Source organism: Mus pahari, chromosome 5 (assembly GCF_900095145.1).
Source record: "Mus pahari chromosome 5, PAHARI_EIJ_v1.1, whole genome shotgun sequence".
NCBI classification, from domain to species: Eukaryota; Metazoa; Chordata; class Mammalia; order Rodentia; family Muridae; genus Mus; species Mus pahari.
The window spans coordinates 149,192,050-149,208,380 of NC_034594.1; the positions used below are offsets into that span (position 1 = coordinate 149,192,050).

Genomic DNA, 16,331 nt, shown 5'->3' on the forward strand with positions numbered 1-16,331 from the left:
TGTGTAAATGTACCACAGTTTCTGTATCCATTCCTCTATTGAGGGACATCTGGGTTCTTTCCAGCTTCTGGCTATTATAAATAAAGCTGCTATGGGCCAAGTAGTGGGAGTGGGTGGGTAGGGGAGCAGGGGCGGGAGGGGGGTATAGGGAACCTTTGGGATAGCATTTGAAATGTAAATAAAGAAAATAATAATAATAATAAAAAGTGCATTAGGGATCTTTTATGTTCTGCTTATGTTTTAAAAACCACTCTGTTTGCAAATACTGGTTTAAGTTAATGAGCTTGTTGTTTGGAAATTATTCTTCTAGATAAGTAAAAGTCTTGAGTGATTTTTGAACTACTTGTTATTGGGGATAGGTTTTCTAAAAAAAATACAGTGTTGCATAGGTTCAACAGCATTTTCAATCCATTTTCAATGTGTGGTATAATATTTGGAGAGATGACTTAAAGAGATTGAACATATTTTAAAATGTAGTTACAATTCATCTTCTTTGCCAACAGCTGAACTTTTGCTAAGGTTCCTAAGAAATGTTGTTTTTTAATTCATGAAGGAGAGAATGTACATAATTCACTCATCCAACAAAGCAGAAAATTAGAGTCCTCTGTATTGTAGATCAGCAGTTTAGAAATTTCCTATTCCTGCACTATTTTTTTCAGGTAACATCGATACAGAAAGGTATACTGTGTTACCTGAAATGTGACTGATTTAATATTCCTAATCAATGTCTTTCTGAAATTAATTTACTGTCAATAAAATTTTCTTTTTAGTTTTGGGAACAAAAATACAAAAAAAAAAAAAGAACTCTTGGAGGGGGACTAGGAACGGAGCAACATTTGAAATGTAAATAAATAATTAATTAGAAATTAAAAAATAAATAAATGCAAAAAGGTCATCAAATATAGTTTACAAATTGTCCTATTTCAAGAGTAACTTATAGTATTAGTATCTATTTGTACAGTACTGGGAATTAAACCTAGGACCCTGAATATGCTAGATATGTACACTACACTAAACCACATCTCCAGACTTAACCAAAAAATTTTATAGAGCAGGTCTCTTGTCTGTTTTTAAATTTGAGATTCTCCTGGTAGCTCAGAGTACCTGGAATGTAGCCTGAGCCTGGAATATTCCCTTTAATAACAAAAATACTTAAAATATATAATTAATATTATAATAAATATTAACCTTTAAAAATCTAGTAAATATAATCTTAGACATATTGGCCCTCAAATAATTAGATCACAAACATTTTTAATTTTCATAAGCAACAATATGACAGGACTAAATGAAGAAAATTATAGGTACCTAGTCACAAAAGTGTAAAAATACCTCATAAGTCAGTAGCCAAAATCAAGTCTCAAGGGATTGATTACTTAGATTTGCATGAACTTTGATAAAAATGGGGTTTATTTTGCAAGTACAAAGAAAATGAATGCTATAATTAGGGTTCATATGCAACCTCACCCCCCCTGCCCTCCATGTACTGCAATAAGGTCATGTTACATTATCAAACAATGATTCTATACACATGAGAACAAGTACTTAGATATAATGAATGCTTTCATTATTATTCCTAAACAACACGGCTTCTTATTAAAGATCAATCCTCTAGAGGTCCTATTTCTTAACATTATTTAACCTTACAATGAAAGCAATTTTATAATTACGTACTAAATTCTACTACCATCCTTTACTAATTCAAAGCATTCATCAATCATTTCAAGGGGAGAAAGCTGTAATCGGTATGATGTGTGTGCATGTGCATGTTGTGTGTACGCGTGTGCATGCGCATGTGCATGCATGAGAAGGGGGGGTGAGTAATAAAATCAGTAAATTTATGACCAGAACTTCTTAGACATATAAACAACTCTACTCAATTCCATTAATCTCTGCTCTGCAACAAATACTTTGGTGAGTGGACAGAATCCCGTGAGCTCAAAGAATCTAGTTACTGAATTCTGTGTGGAAGTTTCTTGTCAATAAAGAAGCTTTCTATGACTCTGAATTGTAGAATTTCTCTTTTTTTATATGCATATTTGCTGTTATACATAGAAATATTCATATAACTGAACATCTAATGAAAATTGTCTAGTACATTGGTTCTCAACTTTTGTGACCCCATCAGATATCCTACAAATCAAAGCTTTATATTATGATTCATAACAATAGTAAAATTATAGTTATGATATAGTAATGAGAATAATTTCATGGTTAGCGGCCACACCATGAGGAACTATATGTGTTCAAGGCTCACAGCACTGGAAGATGAGAACCACTGCTCTAGCTTTTTTGTTTTGGCCTCAGAAATTAAGAGCTTAGGAGAAATTCACAGCATAACTACTTTTCAATGGAAAAGCTAGCATTTAAAAAGTTCGGAGTGATACCTATGTTTTCAGGTGAAAACATGAATGAATATAGACTACTGTGAGGACTTTTAGTGCGACCTCTAATAGATACATGAACACAGCTTCTTCAGGGTTCTAAAGTTCCCCCCTTACCTAGGACTTCAGCTCAGACAGGGGTCCTGTTTCTTATGTTCAAATATTTTGTGTTTTCTATGTGTAAAATCAGAAGCCTTCCCCTGTGGGATCTGAGACTGCTATGGTGTGGTGGTTTGAATGAAATGGCCCCCAAGCCAGGATCAACTTCTCCCTGCCACCAACTACTCTCAGCTCTCAGCTACTGTCCCAGTGCCACGGTCTGCCTGGCTCCTACAATGCTCCCTGCTTATGATGGTCAAGTGAGCCCCTGATTAAATGTTTTCTTCTATACATTGCTTTGGTCATGGTATATCTTTATAGCAATAGAAAGGCAACTAGATATGACAGTCCAGCTTTTATACCTTGTATAAACTTTCACAAGTAGTTTTCAATTTGCCAATCAAGAAAAATGATAGAAATGCAGTTACTTATGATGTCAGTAATTTATAAAAAAATTTTAAAGCTTATTTAAAAATTAAAACTTTTGGGGGGTATAATGGGAAAGACAAGGCTAAATCTACAAATCATGTGAATAAATCCTTAAGCTTATTTTCTCAGTGCTTTATAAGACTATGATAGTTAATCTAAACCATCCCTATATAACTTATTCAATAAGTATTTATCTAAAACGGACATAGAAACTCACCTGCATGCTAGGAGTATGCTTTTAGACACATTTTACCTTAATAACAATTATGACTGAGCAAAGCAAAATTTTAAATAGTTTTAGTTATTTATAAGAGCTGTGGCCTTAAAACATAAGTATCAGATATCACTGGGTATACATCAACTTTCAAAGAAAACTTTAACTCAAAATAACAAACAACATATACAACAAAGCTATACCAACATTTTACTAACTACAAAACAATGTAGAGTTTTCTCTAAAATCCAGTGCAATAAATGTAGCTCTTTTTACATTCTTATTTGTCATAATGCTCAAAGTTTTAGCTAGAACAAAAAGACAACAAAAAACAAAAAATAGGAAGAAGTCATATTATTCTTATTTGCACATGTGATTTTATATGCAAAAGGCTCTACAGACTATCAAATAACTCAGATTTTATACAATTTCAGAAAAGTTATGGGGCATAAAATCAACATGTAAAAAGGTTTTAATAACCAAAAAAATCTGTGGGCTGGAGAGATGGATCAGAAGTTAAGAGTAGGGGGCTGGAAAGATGGCTCAGCAGGTAAGAGCACTGACTGTTCTTCCAAAGGTTCTGAGTTCAAATCCCAGAAACCACATGATGGCTTGCAACCATCTGTAATGAGATCTGATGCCCTCTTCTGGTGTGTCTGAAGATAGCCAAAATGTACTTACATATAATAATAAATAAATCTAAAAAAAAAAAAAAAAAAGGCCGTTAAGAGTACTGATGCTCTTCCAGAGGTCCCAAGTTTAACTCCCAGCAACCACATTGTGGCTCACTACCATCTGTAACGGGAGCTGATGCCCTCTTCTGTTGTATCTGAAGCCAGCTACAGTGTTCTCATACATAGAGTAAATAAATAAATCTTTCAAAAATGATTGTTGAGAAAAAAAATAGGGAAAAACATCCCATCTATCTGTCAAAACAAAATTCTCAGTGATACACCTATAATCAAGGAAATAGACTTTTTCAATGAAGTACTTTACATACTCAATTTTAAATATGGACTTTGGATTTTAATGTACATGTATGTGTGTGGGGGAGGGCAAGGGTAATGGTACAGGTAATGAAATTGGAGAGAAGCTCAAGGGAGTAGAATAAGTGGTATTGTAGAGGATAGTAACAGGACATTTATGACATGAAAGCAGAAAGAGGTCACTAGGATGTAAAACTGTAAGGCATAACAACAAAAGCAAACTGCATTTGAAACCCAGAACTGTGTTTGGCAATTAATAGCATTAAGAGAAAACAATGGTGGCACATGCCTATACTCTCAGCTCTCAGGGAGCTAAGTCAAAAGGACTATGAGTTCAGGGCCAATCACTGGAGTGGTGTCGGTTTTCTTCAACGGTGTAACCCCTGGTAGGTTAATAATACCACCCCCAAGTCTAGCTAACTAGGCCACACAAGCTAGTCAATGGTGGAGTGCAAAGGTGGCACTATTAATAATAGTAATGAAAAAAACCTCAAAGTTGGGTGGGAAGGAAGGAGAGGATGGTAGAAGCATAGTTACAGAAGGAATTGCTGGGAAAGGGAGATGGAGTGAATAAATATTCACAAAATTGCATGACATCTTCAAAGACTAAAATAATATTATTTAAAAAACCATTTAGTATATCACAGACCCCCACCACTACCCTTGTGCAGTAGTAGGGAGCATCTAACGAGTCTGCAACGAACGCGCTCTGGCCTCATCTGAATGAGCACATGTCTCTGAGTGTTTACTGATTGCTGCTTTAAGTTTACGGTCATTTTGATAAATAGAGCATTTTATTGAGTTCATGCTTTTCAAAAAAAAAAAAGTTCTCTAGTCAGAAAACAGATGTATAGCATATACATTATGGTCTCTAGATCAAATCTTAAACCATATTAAAATTGTCTCTCCATTAAGGTGACATGTTATTCATCAGAGCTTTCCTCTCCAAGGTACAGTACTTGAGATTGGCTATAAACTTAATTTTTATATGAATAAAGCATGACAATTTCCCCAATCTTGTATAGCTAATACAAAAATAAATATAGCCATCACATAAAATGGTTAAAAATAATTCTGTTCCATGGGATACAATTTCTGCCATGTCCATTTCAGCATGAACTGTTCCATGAGACTACATGTGCCTCCCCTGGGCCTCTGAGCAGCAGCGCTAGCCCAGCCCTGGCTATGAGTCTGAGGAATTCATTAGGGATAAAAACTTAAAGGCCCCAGCCAATTTTACAGGTATTGAGTTGACTGTGGGGCGGGGAAAGGTTAGTTTGCTGTTCATAGATTACAATGTGCAATCTGCAAAAATAAGGGCTATCTCTTAAGCTGAGCCCTGCTCATGCCTTCCTCCTATCCTTCTTGAAAGTGCTCCTATGCCCCCGTGCCCGTGCCATCTCCCTTTTCCAGCCTCAGAGAAGCTAGAGGTGTGCTCTACTGAGTGTGCTACTGTTTCTTCTGGAACTCAAACTCAAAGGTAGCTTTACCAAATTTTATTAAAATCTGAATTTCTTAGGATTTTTTCTTATTTTAAGACAGCTAATAGTACATTAGTTACAGGAGGTACTTGTATACAAAATATGTTTGATAACACTTAGGCTGAATAAAGATAACTCTAAACTAGTTTGTCTAATATGTAGTTTAAAGTCTTACATTTCTTTATTTGGTGTATGTGTGCTTGCATGTACACCCAGTGCATGTGTGGCACACAACATATTGCTCGCCCTTTCACAGCACTGTGTAGGTCCTGGGGATTGACCTCAGGTTGCTGGACTTGGCAGCATGCAACTTACCAACTGAGTCATCTCACCAGCCACACCACACTTATTTTTAAAAGATTTAAAATATATAACAAGTATTTAATTAACATATATTTCTCAGTTTTTCAAGTATAGGTGTAAAATATGTGGTGTAAAACTATTTGAGTTTAAATTTTAAACTTTAAAAAATTCTATCTCTTGTTATATGTGATAGTACATTTGAGTATCAACTTAAGTTGTCTGAGCCTACCTTCTCTGATAAATCGATCTAAGTCTACCAGAATGCTAATGTTTAGCATTTTAAATTATCTGAGTTTCAGCATATGTTTAAAAACGAAATCTCAAGAGAAATGTTCTACATAACGGGAGATATTTTTATTTTAATTTAGTACAAATAGAAATGGTTTTATTATTGCTTAATCTTATTACTTCATTTTACAAGGTTCCTTTATACTACTCTTTATTGGGCAGTAAAATCATATACTTGTCCAGTTGTTAGACTCTAAGTTTTAAACAAAAAATTGAATTCACATGAAACGAAAATGTGCTAGTCATGTAATACTGGTGTCAGAAAACATAGATTGTGTTAAACTTTGAATTAAACCAGCAGTATAGCACGGTAGCAAAGGCAGGTTAATGTCCACATTCTCCTAATAGATTGACTTGAACCCTTGTAATTCACCTGGCAAGAATCCTAGGTAGACAGTGCTTAAGACATTCACAGTACTCCTCCGAGCTCCATTCTCACACCCAAATTATGTAAAGTAGCACCACAGAAATGGGCAACAGCTGAGTATTACCAAGCTTTCCAGGGTCATCCTTAGGAACATAGTAACTGAAGACAAACAGTAAGCATAAAGTTCCAGTATTATTAATTCTTATATAACAAGATAATAAATTATAGCATAGTAATACTTTTAATCATTTTAATAAAGGCACCAACTACATAAGGATATCGTATCCGAATCTCAGCTTATCTTCGAGTTTCAAAGTGATGTAAGTCTGCTCTGGTATCCTTGTATCATTCACAAAAGTCTACAAGGAAAAAGAAACACGTTTATTCTGCATAGCACATTCCAGTCAAATTCCCCAACCTACTACTAAAAGGTACTTACTGTGAACTGCATCCTAACCTGCCAAGCATCCTACAACATGACACTTCATACTAAACCTTTTGTCAATATTTCTGGTAACACAAAGAGTACAATGAGGCCAGGGTGAATTTTGGCATTTGTAATTTGTCTTAAAATGAAGCCAAAAAAGCTCATTCCAAGGAAAAAGAAACACTACTTAAAACATTTCACTACTTTATTTATTTACTTATTTATGGAGAGAGAGAGAGAGAGAGAGAGAGAGAGAGAGAGAGAGAGAGAGAGAGAGAGAGAGAGAGAGAGAGAGAGAGAGAGAGAGAGAATGAACACACACACACACAACAACACTATATGTGGAGGCCAGGGCAATTTGCTGGAATTAGTTCCCTATCCACCAGTTTTGAGAATTAAAACTCAGCTCATCAGGCTTACCAGCAAGCATCTTTAATTGCTAGGTCATCTTGTGGGCTACTTTACAACTGTCATAATGGTTCTTTGGATCTTTTTAAAAGTTAAGATACATTATGGTGTTTTAGTGAATGGATCCTTCTATATATTGGAATTCTGCTATATCCTCATTATGTTTTATCTTTACTCAATTATTTGTAACAATGCTGAAAAATCACCAAAATAACAAGACAAATAGCAGAATTACTTAGAACAGCACTATCCAAGAGAAATATGTCACAATTTCCCAGTCAAACAGTATACACTACTTAATAATTTTTTGTAGGCTTGTAACAAGAATTGAAATTAATTTTGATAATGCATTTTAAATTTAATCCAGTATACTAAAAAGTAACTATCTCAAGAAGTAAAAATTAGTAAGGTATTTTGTGTGTGTGTGTGTGTGTGTGTGTGTGTGTGTACGTGAGTGTGTGTGAAGCCTTTGGAATTTAGACTAGTCACATCTCAAGTATTCAATGTTCAATAACGGTAGTGAAAGGACCAGACACAGACTAAAGCAACAGAGATATAAATCATCATTCTGTCATCCTGCAGTTTCTTACTACAATGTCTGACAGATTGCATCAGCTTTCCAAGAAGACATCTGGAGATATTATCTTTGTAGGTTTTTTTTTTTTTCCTCTTTCTTTTGGTTATGCTATTAGAGGACAGCTGAAAACATTCAGTTTAAACGTCTATAGATGCAAACAGACAGGAAAAAACAAAAAACAAAAAAGCAAAACTCAATCCTACAGTGAAGAGACAGGAGCACTGTAGACTATGACAATAATAACATAATCATAGTATCCACAAAATTATCATTCTGTTTCTCCAGGACATGAGGACAATTCTAGTTCACTTTTCTTTTACCCAGAATCGATGAGAAAAGAGTATTTCTAAGGACAAAAAGAAACCAGGATGCTTTCATTTTGTCAGTCAGATTCATTCAATGAGAAGGAACATACAGTATTTCCGAAGAACATAAATAATTTGTGTGTGTGTGTGTGCGCGCGCACAGCTGCACACACATATCAGTGCTCCTGTTGTGGAAACCAGAAGTCAACTTCAGACAGTGTTCTTCACCATCTATCTGTCTTGTTTTTTGAGGCAGAGTGTCTCACTGGGACATGGGGCTTGCCAGTTTGGCTAGGTTTTCTGGCCTGCAAGTACTGGGAATCACTTGTCTTTATTCCCCAGCACTGGAATCACAAATGTGCAGGTCATCACACCCAACATTTTATGTCTTCTGGGTATTGAACTCATGTTCTCATAGAACTCTAATCTGAAAAAAGGGAAACAACAGGCCTAGGCTAGATGTAGGCTGTGTACAGTAGCACAGTAACAAAACCAGGAGTGGGATGGTAGGGTGCAGGGGGCAAGTGCTCAGTGGAGGGAGGAGGCAGGAGGACTGACGGTAAATAAGGGTCTCACAGACAAGCTTCAACAAGCTCACAGCAATGTGGGCCACCAAAATCAAGCAAGAAAACTAGTTTCAATTTTCTCTGCTTTACTTAGTAACATTTCTGGTGGTAAAAACATATATTCAGGTCCCTTGGGAATATATTTTGTGATGGGGTGAAAGGACCAAGAGTGCTAGTAAGATTTTGAGGTTCAGTTTAGAGGGTGTAGTGGCTTGAATAAGCTAAGACAGAGGGTTAAATACGTTTCTTAAATATAAAATAATGAGGGCAAGAGAGACAGCTCAGTGGGTAAGAGCACTTGCTGCTCTTGTAGAGGACTAGTTAGGATCCAGCAACATACATTCAACAACTTAAACCAACTTCAACTTCAGCTCTAGAGGATGCAAAGCTTTCTTCAGGCCCCGTGAGTACCCTCCCTCACATTCACATGCCCCCACACACATCTACATAAGTTAGAAATAAACAGTTAAAAAACAATGTATGTACAACAATGGATTTGTTGAAAACTAGTTTCCTGAGTAGTAAAATTGTCTTAGCTATCTTTTTTAAATAACTAAATCATAATAACAATAAATACTTTTTGAATATTTACTGCATATTGGTTTAAATGTTTAAAATGATTTACTTATTTTCATCTTTACAACAAACTGTAAGGTATAATTTTATTTCTATTTTCAAAAACTGAGGAATACAGAGTTTAAGTAATTTTGCCAAGGTTATACCACTTGTTATAATTAAAACTGGGCTCACAAATAGTACTTCACTGTTTCCCCCTAGTTCTGACATTAATTTTTATTTTGATGTTGAAAATTCTGGAATTAAAGTAGTATTAAAAGTATAGTGAACCAGAGAGATAAAGCGCATTGGAGCCTCTTCTAGAAGAGGCAGGTTCCATTCCCAGCACTCAAGTGCCACAAGAGCCTCCAGAGCCACAGGAAAACTAAGAAGCTGAAACAATTCAGTACATCAATATTCTCTCACATCCTGTGATTATTTTCATTCTGTAAAATGTAGAAACATGGGGATCCACCCCATAAACAACCACCAAACCCAGACACTAGGCAGATGCCAACAAGAGCCTGCTGACAGAAGCCTGATATAGCTGTCTCCTTCCAGGCTCTGCCAGTGCCTGGCAAATACAGAAGTGAATGCCCACAGTCATCCATTGGATGGAGCACAAGGTCCCCAATGAAGGAGTCAGAGAAATACCCAGGGAGCTAAAGGGGACTGAAGCCCCATAGGAGGAACATCAATATGAATTAACCAGTACCCTCAGAGCTCCTTGGAACTATAGAACCAATCAAAGAAAACACATGGTAGAACTTGTGGCTCTAGCTATATTTGTAGCAGAGGATGGCCTAGTTGGTCATCAATGGGAGGAGAGGCCCTTGGTCCTGTGAAGGCTCTAGGCCCCAGTATAGGGGAATGCCAGGGCCACGAATAGGAGTGGGTGGGTTGGGGAGCAGGGGGAGTGGGAAGGGGATGGGGATTTTTGGAGGGGAAACTAGGAAAAGGGATAACATTTGAAACGTAAATAAAAAATATCTAATAAAAAAGAAAAAAAAAACAAGTAAAATTAACCCGCCCAAAATATAGAAACATCAGATAGAAATTAAAAAAAAAAAAAAAATACTACTACAGTTACAAAAAATACCTACAAAGACAAAAAGGAAGCAGCAAGACTGAATCCTAGTGTTCAGATAAAGTAGTGTGTGTGTTAAAGTAAATGGTTAAATCTCTTGTTTTTTCCCCAGCCCTAGACTATAGGAGGTCCTCCAGTATTTGGCATCCAATCTACCTTTTCATTCTTACTTTATAAAACGGACACCATATCTCTTGTGCCCAAAGGTAGTTTCCACATTCTTACTGCCAGGGCCTTTTTCTGTTCTCCCACACATTAACTGCAGGCACATGTGGAGGCTAAGCTTCAGTCTCATCTTAAGGAAATCTTTATCACAGGTCACATTATTAAATGCCTTTCCTATTTCCTCTATTTGTTCCTTAGCTGCTGCTACATGTGACTTCAATGTACTAGGAGGGAAACACAAACTAAAGAAAAGGAAAACATACAAACAAGTACTGAAACTTTATTAACATTAATCAAATATTCAAAGTAAAAAGTACTGGCTAACTTACCCCATTTAGGCTGCCTAAATCTTTCACCAAATGTTCATCCATAGCTGCATCATAATTGATTACTGCATGTTGTTTATCCACACTTCGGGACTAAAAGAAAAAAATTAAGCTAAATTTTAAATTAGCTTAAAATTAAACTACAAGAAAATAGTAAAGTAACAAAAAAGATTTTTACTTATACATACACTATCAATAGACAGCTGATAAATACTTATACACTATCAATAGACAGCTGACAAATAGACTTATACATACACTATCAATAGACAGCTGATAAACAGAGGGATAAATCAAAAACATAGGTTAGAAGAAATTTAAACTGGGTTATGATACAGAATAAGTTTGGCATTATTTCCAAATGAGGAAAGTAGCTAAATATTTAAAATACTCTTTGTATTACATCCATATTATAATTCTGAGAGAATTTAAATTCACTTATTTTGTTGAATGTATAAAAGTACATATTGTTTAAAAATTGTGAAACTGATACACAGATATCCAGTGAATTATTTCCTAATGTCTTACCTATCAGACTGTTAAAAACTGCTACCTTGTAGGTAGGATTTCTTTTTTTAACTATTGAATATTATAACACACACTGCACAAGGAACCCAAAGTCTTAGATGATAAAAAGGAACATAATGTAACACGTTATGGACAAAATTATCACTTAAAATGTGAATTTTAAAACTGGAATTTTTAGAAACTACATCCCCCCCCCCCCAACAGAGGTGAGGAGACCTATATGTACATCTCTCTGTCTCTCGCTCTTGGTCTGTCTCTCTCACACACACACTTCTCTATTCTAAGTTTTCATTTTTTCAAAAAATAATCCTCAAAACACAGAATTTACTGTAAATGATACTAGGATGAAAATCAATCAAACTGACACGAGAGTTAGGTTAGCAAGAAAATGTAAGTCTGAATTGTAAGAAGTCTATGTGACCCCCAACTGAACGTTCTGGCTCTGTACATCTCTTAGATGGGGAGATTCCCATCTAAGCTTAGTATTTGCTTAGAGAAGGCTGATACATCACCTGAAGCATGAGCTCACAGTCATCTCTTCCAACGAAAATCATTTCTCGTGGCAGCCTGTGGCGAGTGCCTCCACTGCTCACCAGAAACCAGGATGTTAAGCTCATTTCTGCTTAGCTTCTGAACCCTTAGCAAAGCTACATTATCCTGCAAACGTGAAAAAAAACACGTTACAAACTCTTCAGTGTCCAGTTACCAGCCCTGGGAGTAGGCCTCACAGAGCTGCCCTCAACCTTTTCACCCAACATACCACACTCTCATCAGCGTCAGAATCCAGAAAACTCCACTCAGCGTCCAGTTACAAAGGAAAGATTGAAGGTAAATAAGGAGGAGGTGGATTATTAGTAATTTTTATTACAATTCTAAAAATATCACTACCCATGTCAACGGAAAAGTCTTTAAATATTAGGGTACTACTAAGCTCAGACAGAATTCATTATCTCAAATTATATCCTTGGATGTGAGGGCAATCTGGCTGTAACATCTGTCACCTCATTGATCGTCAGGGTTGATTTGGCTGATCTGGCTGGCTAGGCAGGTGTCCCCTTCCTCCCTCACCCGCTAGGTAGAAGAGGATGGCCTTCCTCAAATAGAGAGGACCAGTCTTCTGTCAAGGATATACGAGTGGCTGTGCTACCCTGCTAGAACCTCCAAACAAGCTCTCAAATTAGATACTTGACACCTAAAATTTTATCATTGAAATTAAAATCCTGTCATTTTTTTCTTGAGGTTCATTTTGACAAATGTACTTAGCAATCTGCCAATCGCTGAAGTACAACTGATGTTTTATGAAAGCATGGGCTTAATTCAGCTTACAAGTCACACAGTGACCCAGCTCATTTTCTTGGAGACAGCCATTGTAGTCTGGCACCGAGTGTAAGCTCTCTATAAGTACTTTCCTCTAGTCCTGTAGAACACTTCAAAAGTGTGACTTTCAAGTTCACACTTAACAAAGTCACCCACTGTTACCATTTTGTGAGATAGTATTAGGAAAAGTTAGTGGATTTTTAAAATTGTTTTTAATGTAGATGTACAGCATACAATCTGGTTCATTGCCTTGATCTGTGCTACTGAGCCTAAGTTACCACAGTTGTTTTTGTATCATGTATGCTAATAGAAATGCAACAAGAGGCAGAAAAGATTGCCTTCAGGGACACCCAAGGACCAATTGCCCTATGGGATATGGCACTGTCAGTAACAATCTCAGACTTTTGATTCAGTAAGATTAAGGGTGAGTCTGAATCCTATTTTACTACTTTTACTCTGTATGACCACAGGCACTGAAAGAGTGTCATGTTCCTTAGTTTCCTCTCCTATACTTAGTGTCATGATACCATCTTCTCAAGTTTTGTCTTGGGAACCCAAAGAATATTTTCAGCTTTTCCTAAGATGTATACAGTGCTGCTCTTGACTAGGAAGTAAACTTTATTATAATGGGATGAAGCATTCTACAATAAAATAGATGTATACGCTAAAGGCAACACTGTCCAATGTTCTGGTAAAAATCCTGTATGTTTTATGTTAAATGTGACTGTCTTAGTTTGGTTTTTGTTTCTGTGATAAAATAGCATAATGAAAAGCAATTTGGGTAGGGAAGGGTTTATCTGGCTTATAGGCTGATATATCATTGGAGAAAGCCAAGGCAGGAATTCAGGGAAAGACAATGGAGCAGGAACTGAAGCAAAGGCCACTGAGGACTATAACATCCTGGCTTGTTCAGTTTGCTTTCCTACGCAATCCAGGACCACTCTCCCAGGGGTGGTGCAGTGGAACAGGCCCTCCCCTATCTATTACCAATCATTCAGGACCACTCTCCCAGGGGTGGCGCAGTGGGACAGGCCCTCCCCTATCTATTACCAATCATTCAGGACCACTCTCCCAGGGGTGGTACAGTGGGACAGGCCCTCCCCTATTTATTACCAATCATTCAGGATCACTCTCCCAGGGGTGGCACAGTGGGACAGGCCCTCCCCTATCTATTATCAATCATTCAGGATCACTCTCCCAGGGGTGGCACAGTGGGATAGGCCCTCCCATATCTGTTACCAATAAAGAAAATGCCTCACAGTTTGTCTACAGGCCAGTTTCAGGAATTCATTTTCTCAAATGAGGGTCTCTCTTCCTAAGTGACCTTAATTTGTGTCAAGCCGACAAAAAAACCCACAGTTACCTACACATACCTGGCACACACAACACTTACCAAAATAAACAAATAATTCTGTGTGAACTAAACCATCAAGTCTTTTTTACTTTCTCGGCTTATTTAATCAGTTTGTCTGGCTTATGCGGAAGTCCCCCAGTCACCCAACTATGTAGTACAGATGACCTCAGTCTTACACATCCTTTGTCAAGTTGGTGCTGCAGCATTTCTTTCTCTATTTTAGAACACAGTCTCCACGGTCAAGTCAAGAGAACCAGAACTAAAGGAACATTTTTGTAAATATATTACATAATTTACACACTCCATTTACACAGAAGAACAATTTTAAAACACTGCATAGTAAGTAGGTCAATAGTTGTAAATTTTTTCAAGGGAGCAAAAATGAAAACTACTATAAGATATAGTCAAAGGAAATCACTTCATCTTAAACAGGGCAATCTAAACACAAGAACCACACATGGTCAAAAAGAACAATTTCTTAATGTAGAAAAGAATCAGTTTAAACAAATATCATTCATATGCTATAAAGCATCCTCTAATTTTCATTTGCTGTAAGACAGCCTTTAAATATTTATAGAGGACAACATATAATAATACTGTGACTATGTAACATATAATTTTTATATATAAATGCACTTATATAATTATAATTACTTAAAATAATATAGTTAAAATAGCGTTTTACAGCCGGGCAGTGGTGGCACACGCCTTTAATCCCAGCACTTGGGAAGCAGAGGCAGGTGGATTTCTGAGGTCGAGGTCAGCCTGGGCTGCAGAGTGAGTTCCAGGACAGCCAGGACTACACAGAGAAACCCTGTCTAGAAAAAAAAAAAAAAAAAAAACAAAACAAAACAATAGCTTTTTACAAATCTTATTTGACTTTTCATGAAGTTTAAAATTAGAAAATACACATTTCCTAAAATGAAATAAAAACATAATATTCAATATGCAGGGTATTACATTCCTTTTTGGGCTAAGGCAGTGAGTGGCCTTGAATCCACTCAGTATCGTCTCTTCTTAGAAATGCAATGTAATACAAAGCTACATTCTCTGGTTTTCTACAGGTATCTTTAAGACAGTTTTCCCATCGTTCCCTAAGGTACTCTTTTTTCAAGTGTATATATATTTGTGGTATATTTCTCTTTGCAGGTATGTGGCAAGAGAAGATGAAAAGACCAGAGATTGACAATGGGTATCTTCCTGATCCAGCTAGTCCAGCTAGCCATACAGCACCAGGGACCTCAGGCCTGTACCTTCTGAGTGCTAGGATTACAGGTAAATCATCTATGTGGGCTCCCAAGCGATTTCAAAATGGGCAACAGACTCAAACAGGTATTTCTTAAAAGAAGACATGTAAGTGGCCAGCAGTAAACATCAGGAAAATGGAAGACAAAACCACAATGAACTATGACCTTAATCCAGGAAATAGGAACTATCCAAATACCCTAAAAGATAACAAGTGCTGGTAGGACCTCAAATGAGAGTGTAAATTAGCACAGATATTATAAAAAGCATTCTGGAAGTCCCTAAAAATTAAAACAAAAATAGAGCCACTGTATGATGTTGCAGTCCTATTCACAGATGTATGTACATATATATATATATATATATATATATATATATACACACACACACAAAAGAGGTAGATATGAGGGAAATATTTGCATTCTCAAGTGTATTGCAGCACTAACCTCAACAGCCAAGAAACCAAGCAAAGTGTCCATATACTCATGAAGGCAATATGATTCAACCATAATAAAGCAAATAAAGCACGAGATTCTGCCATTCGATACAGCACTGATGGAAATGGACATAAGCTAGGCACAGAAATAAGGAAATAACATAAAACCTCATTGGTATGTACAATTCAAAAATGTTGCTGTCATAGAAATTCAGAGTGTAATGGTGGTACCTGGGAATGGCTAGGAGAGGGAGGATGAGGAGAGGAGGCTAGTGATCAATGATCAACTTATTTATAGTTCAGTAGAAGCAAAGCTCTGCTATTGCATATGTGACTATAGATAGTATACAATGGATCCCAAAACATTAGAAAGAGTTAATAATGAGGAGAGAGACAAGTTCAACTCATTTAAATGCTAAACCAAGTATACATGTACGAAAAAAAAAATGATATACTTAAATATATATATATATATATATATATA

At 36.5% G+C, this 16,331-nt stretch overlaps 1 protein-coding gene across 12 annotated transcripts in view; it reads right to left on the reverse strand.

Annotated features, from left to right (window-relative positions):
- The window catches only part of Cep170 (centrosomal protein 170), an 88,099-nt gene that overhangs the window by 53,775 nt on the left and 17,993 nt on the right, over positions 1 to 16,331 (reverse strand). For all 12 annotated transcript variants that reach the window (XM_029538219.1, XM_029538215.1, XM_029538220.1 and 9 more), the window contains exons 2-4: positions 12,008 to 12,152; positions 10,971 to 11,060; positions 6,832 to 6,910 (exon numbers count right to left, since the gene is read on the reverse strand). In XM_029538219.1, coding sequence (XP_029394079.1) covers positions 6,832 to 6,910; positions 10,971 to 11,060; positions 12,008 to 12,112 — 274 coding nt within the window. In that variant the 5' untranslated portion in view covers positions 12,113 to 12,152. The remainder of the gene's footprint in view (positions 1 to 6,831; positions 6,911 to 10,970; positions 11,061 to 12,007; positions 12,153 to 16,331) is intronic.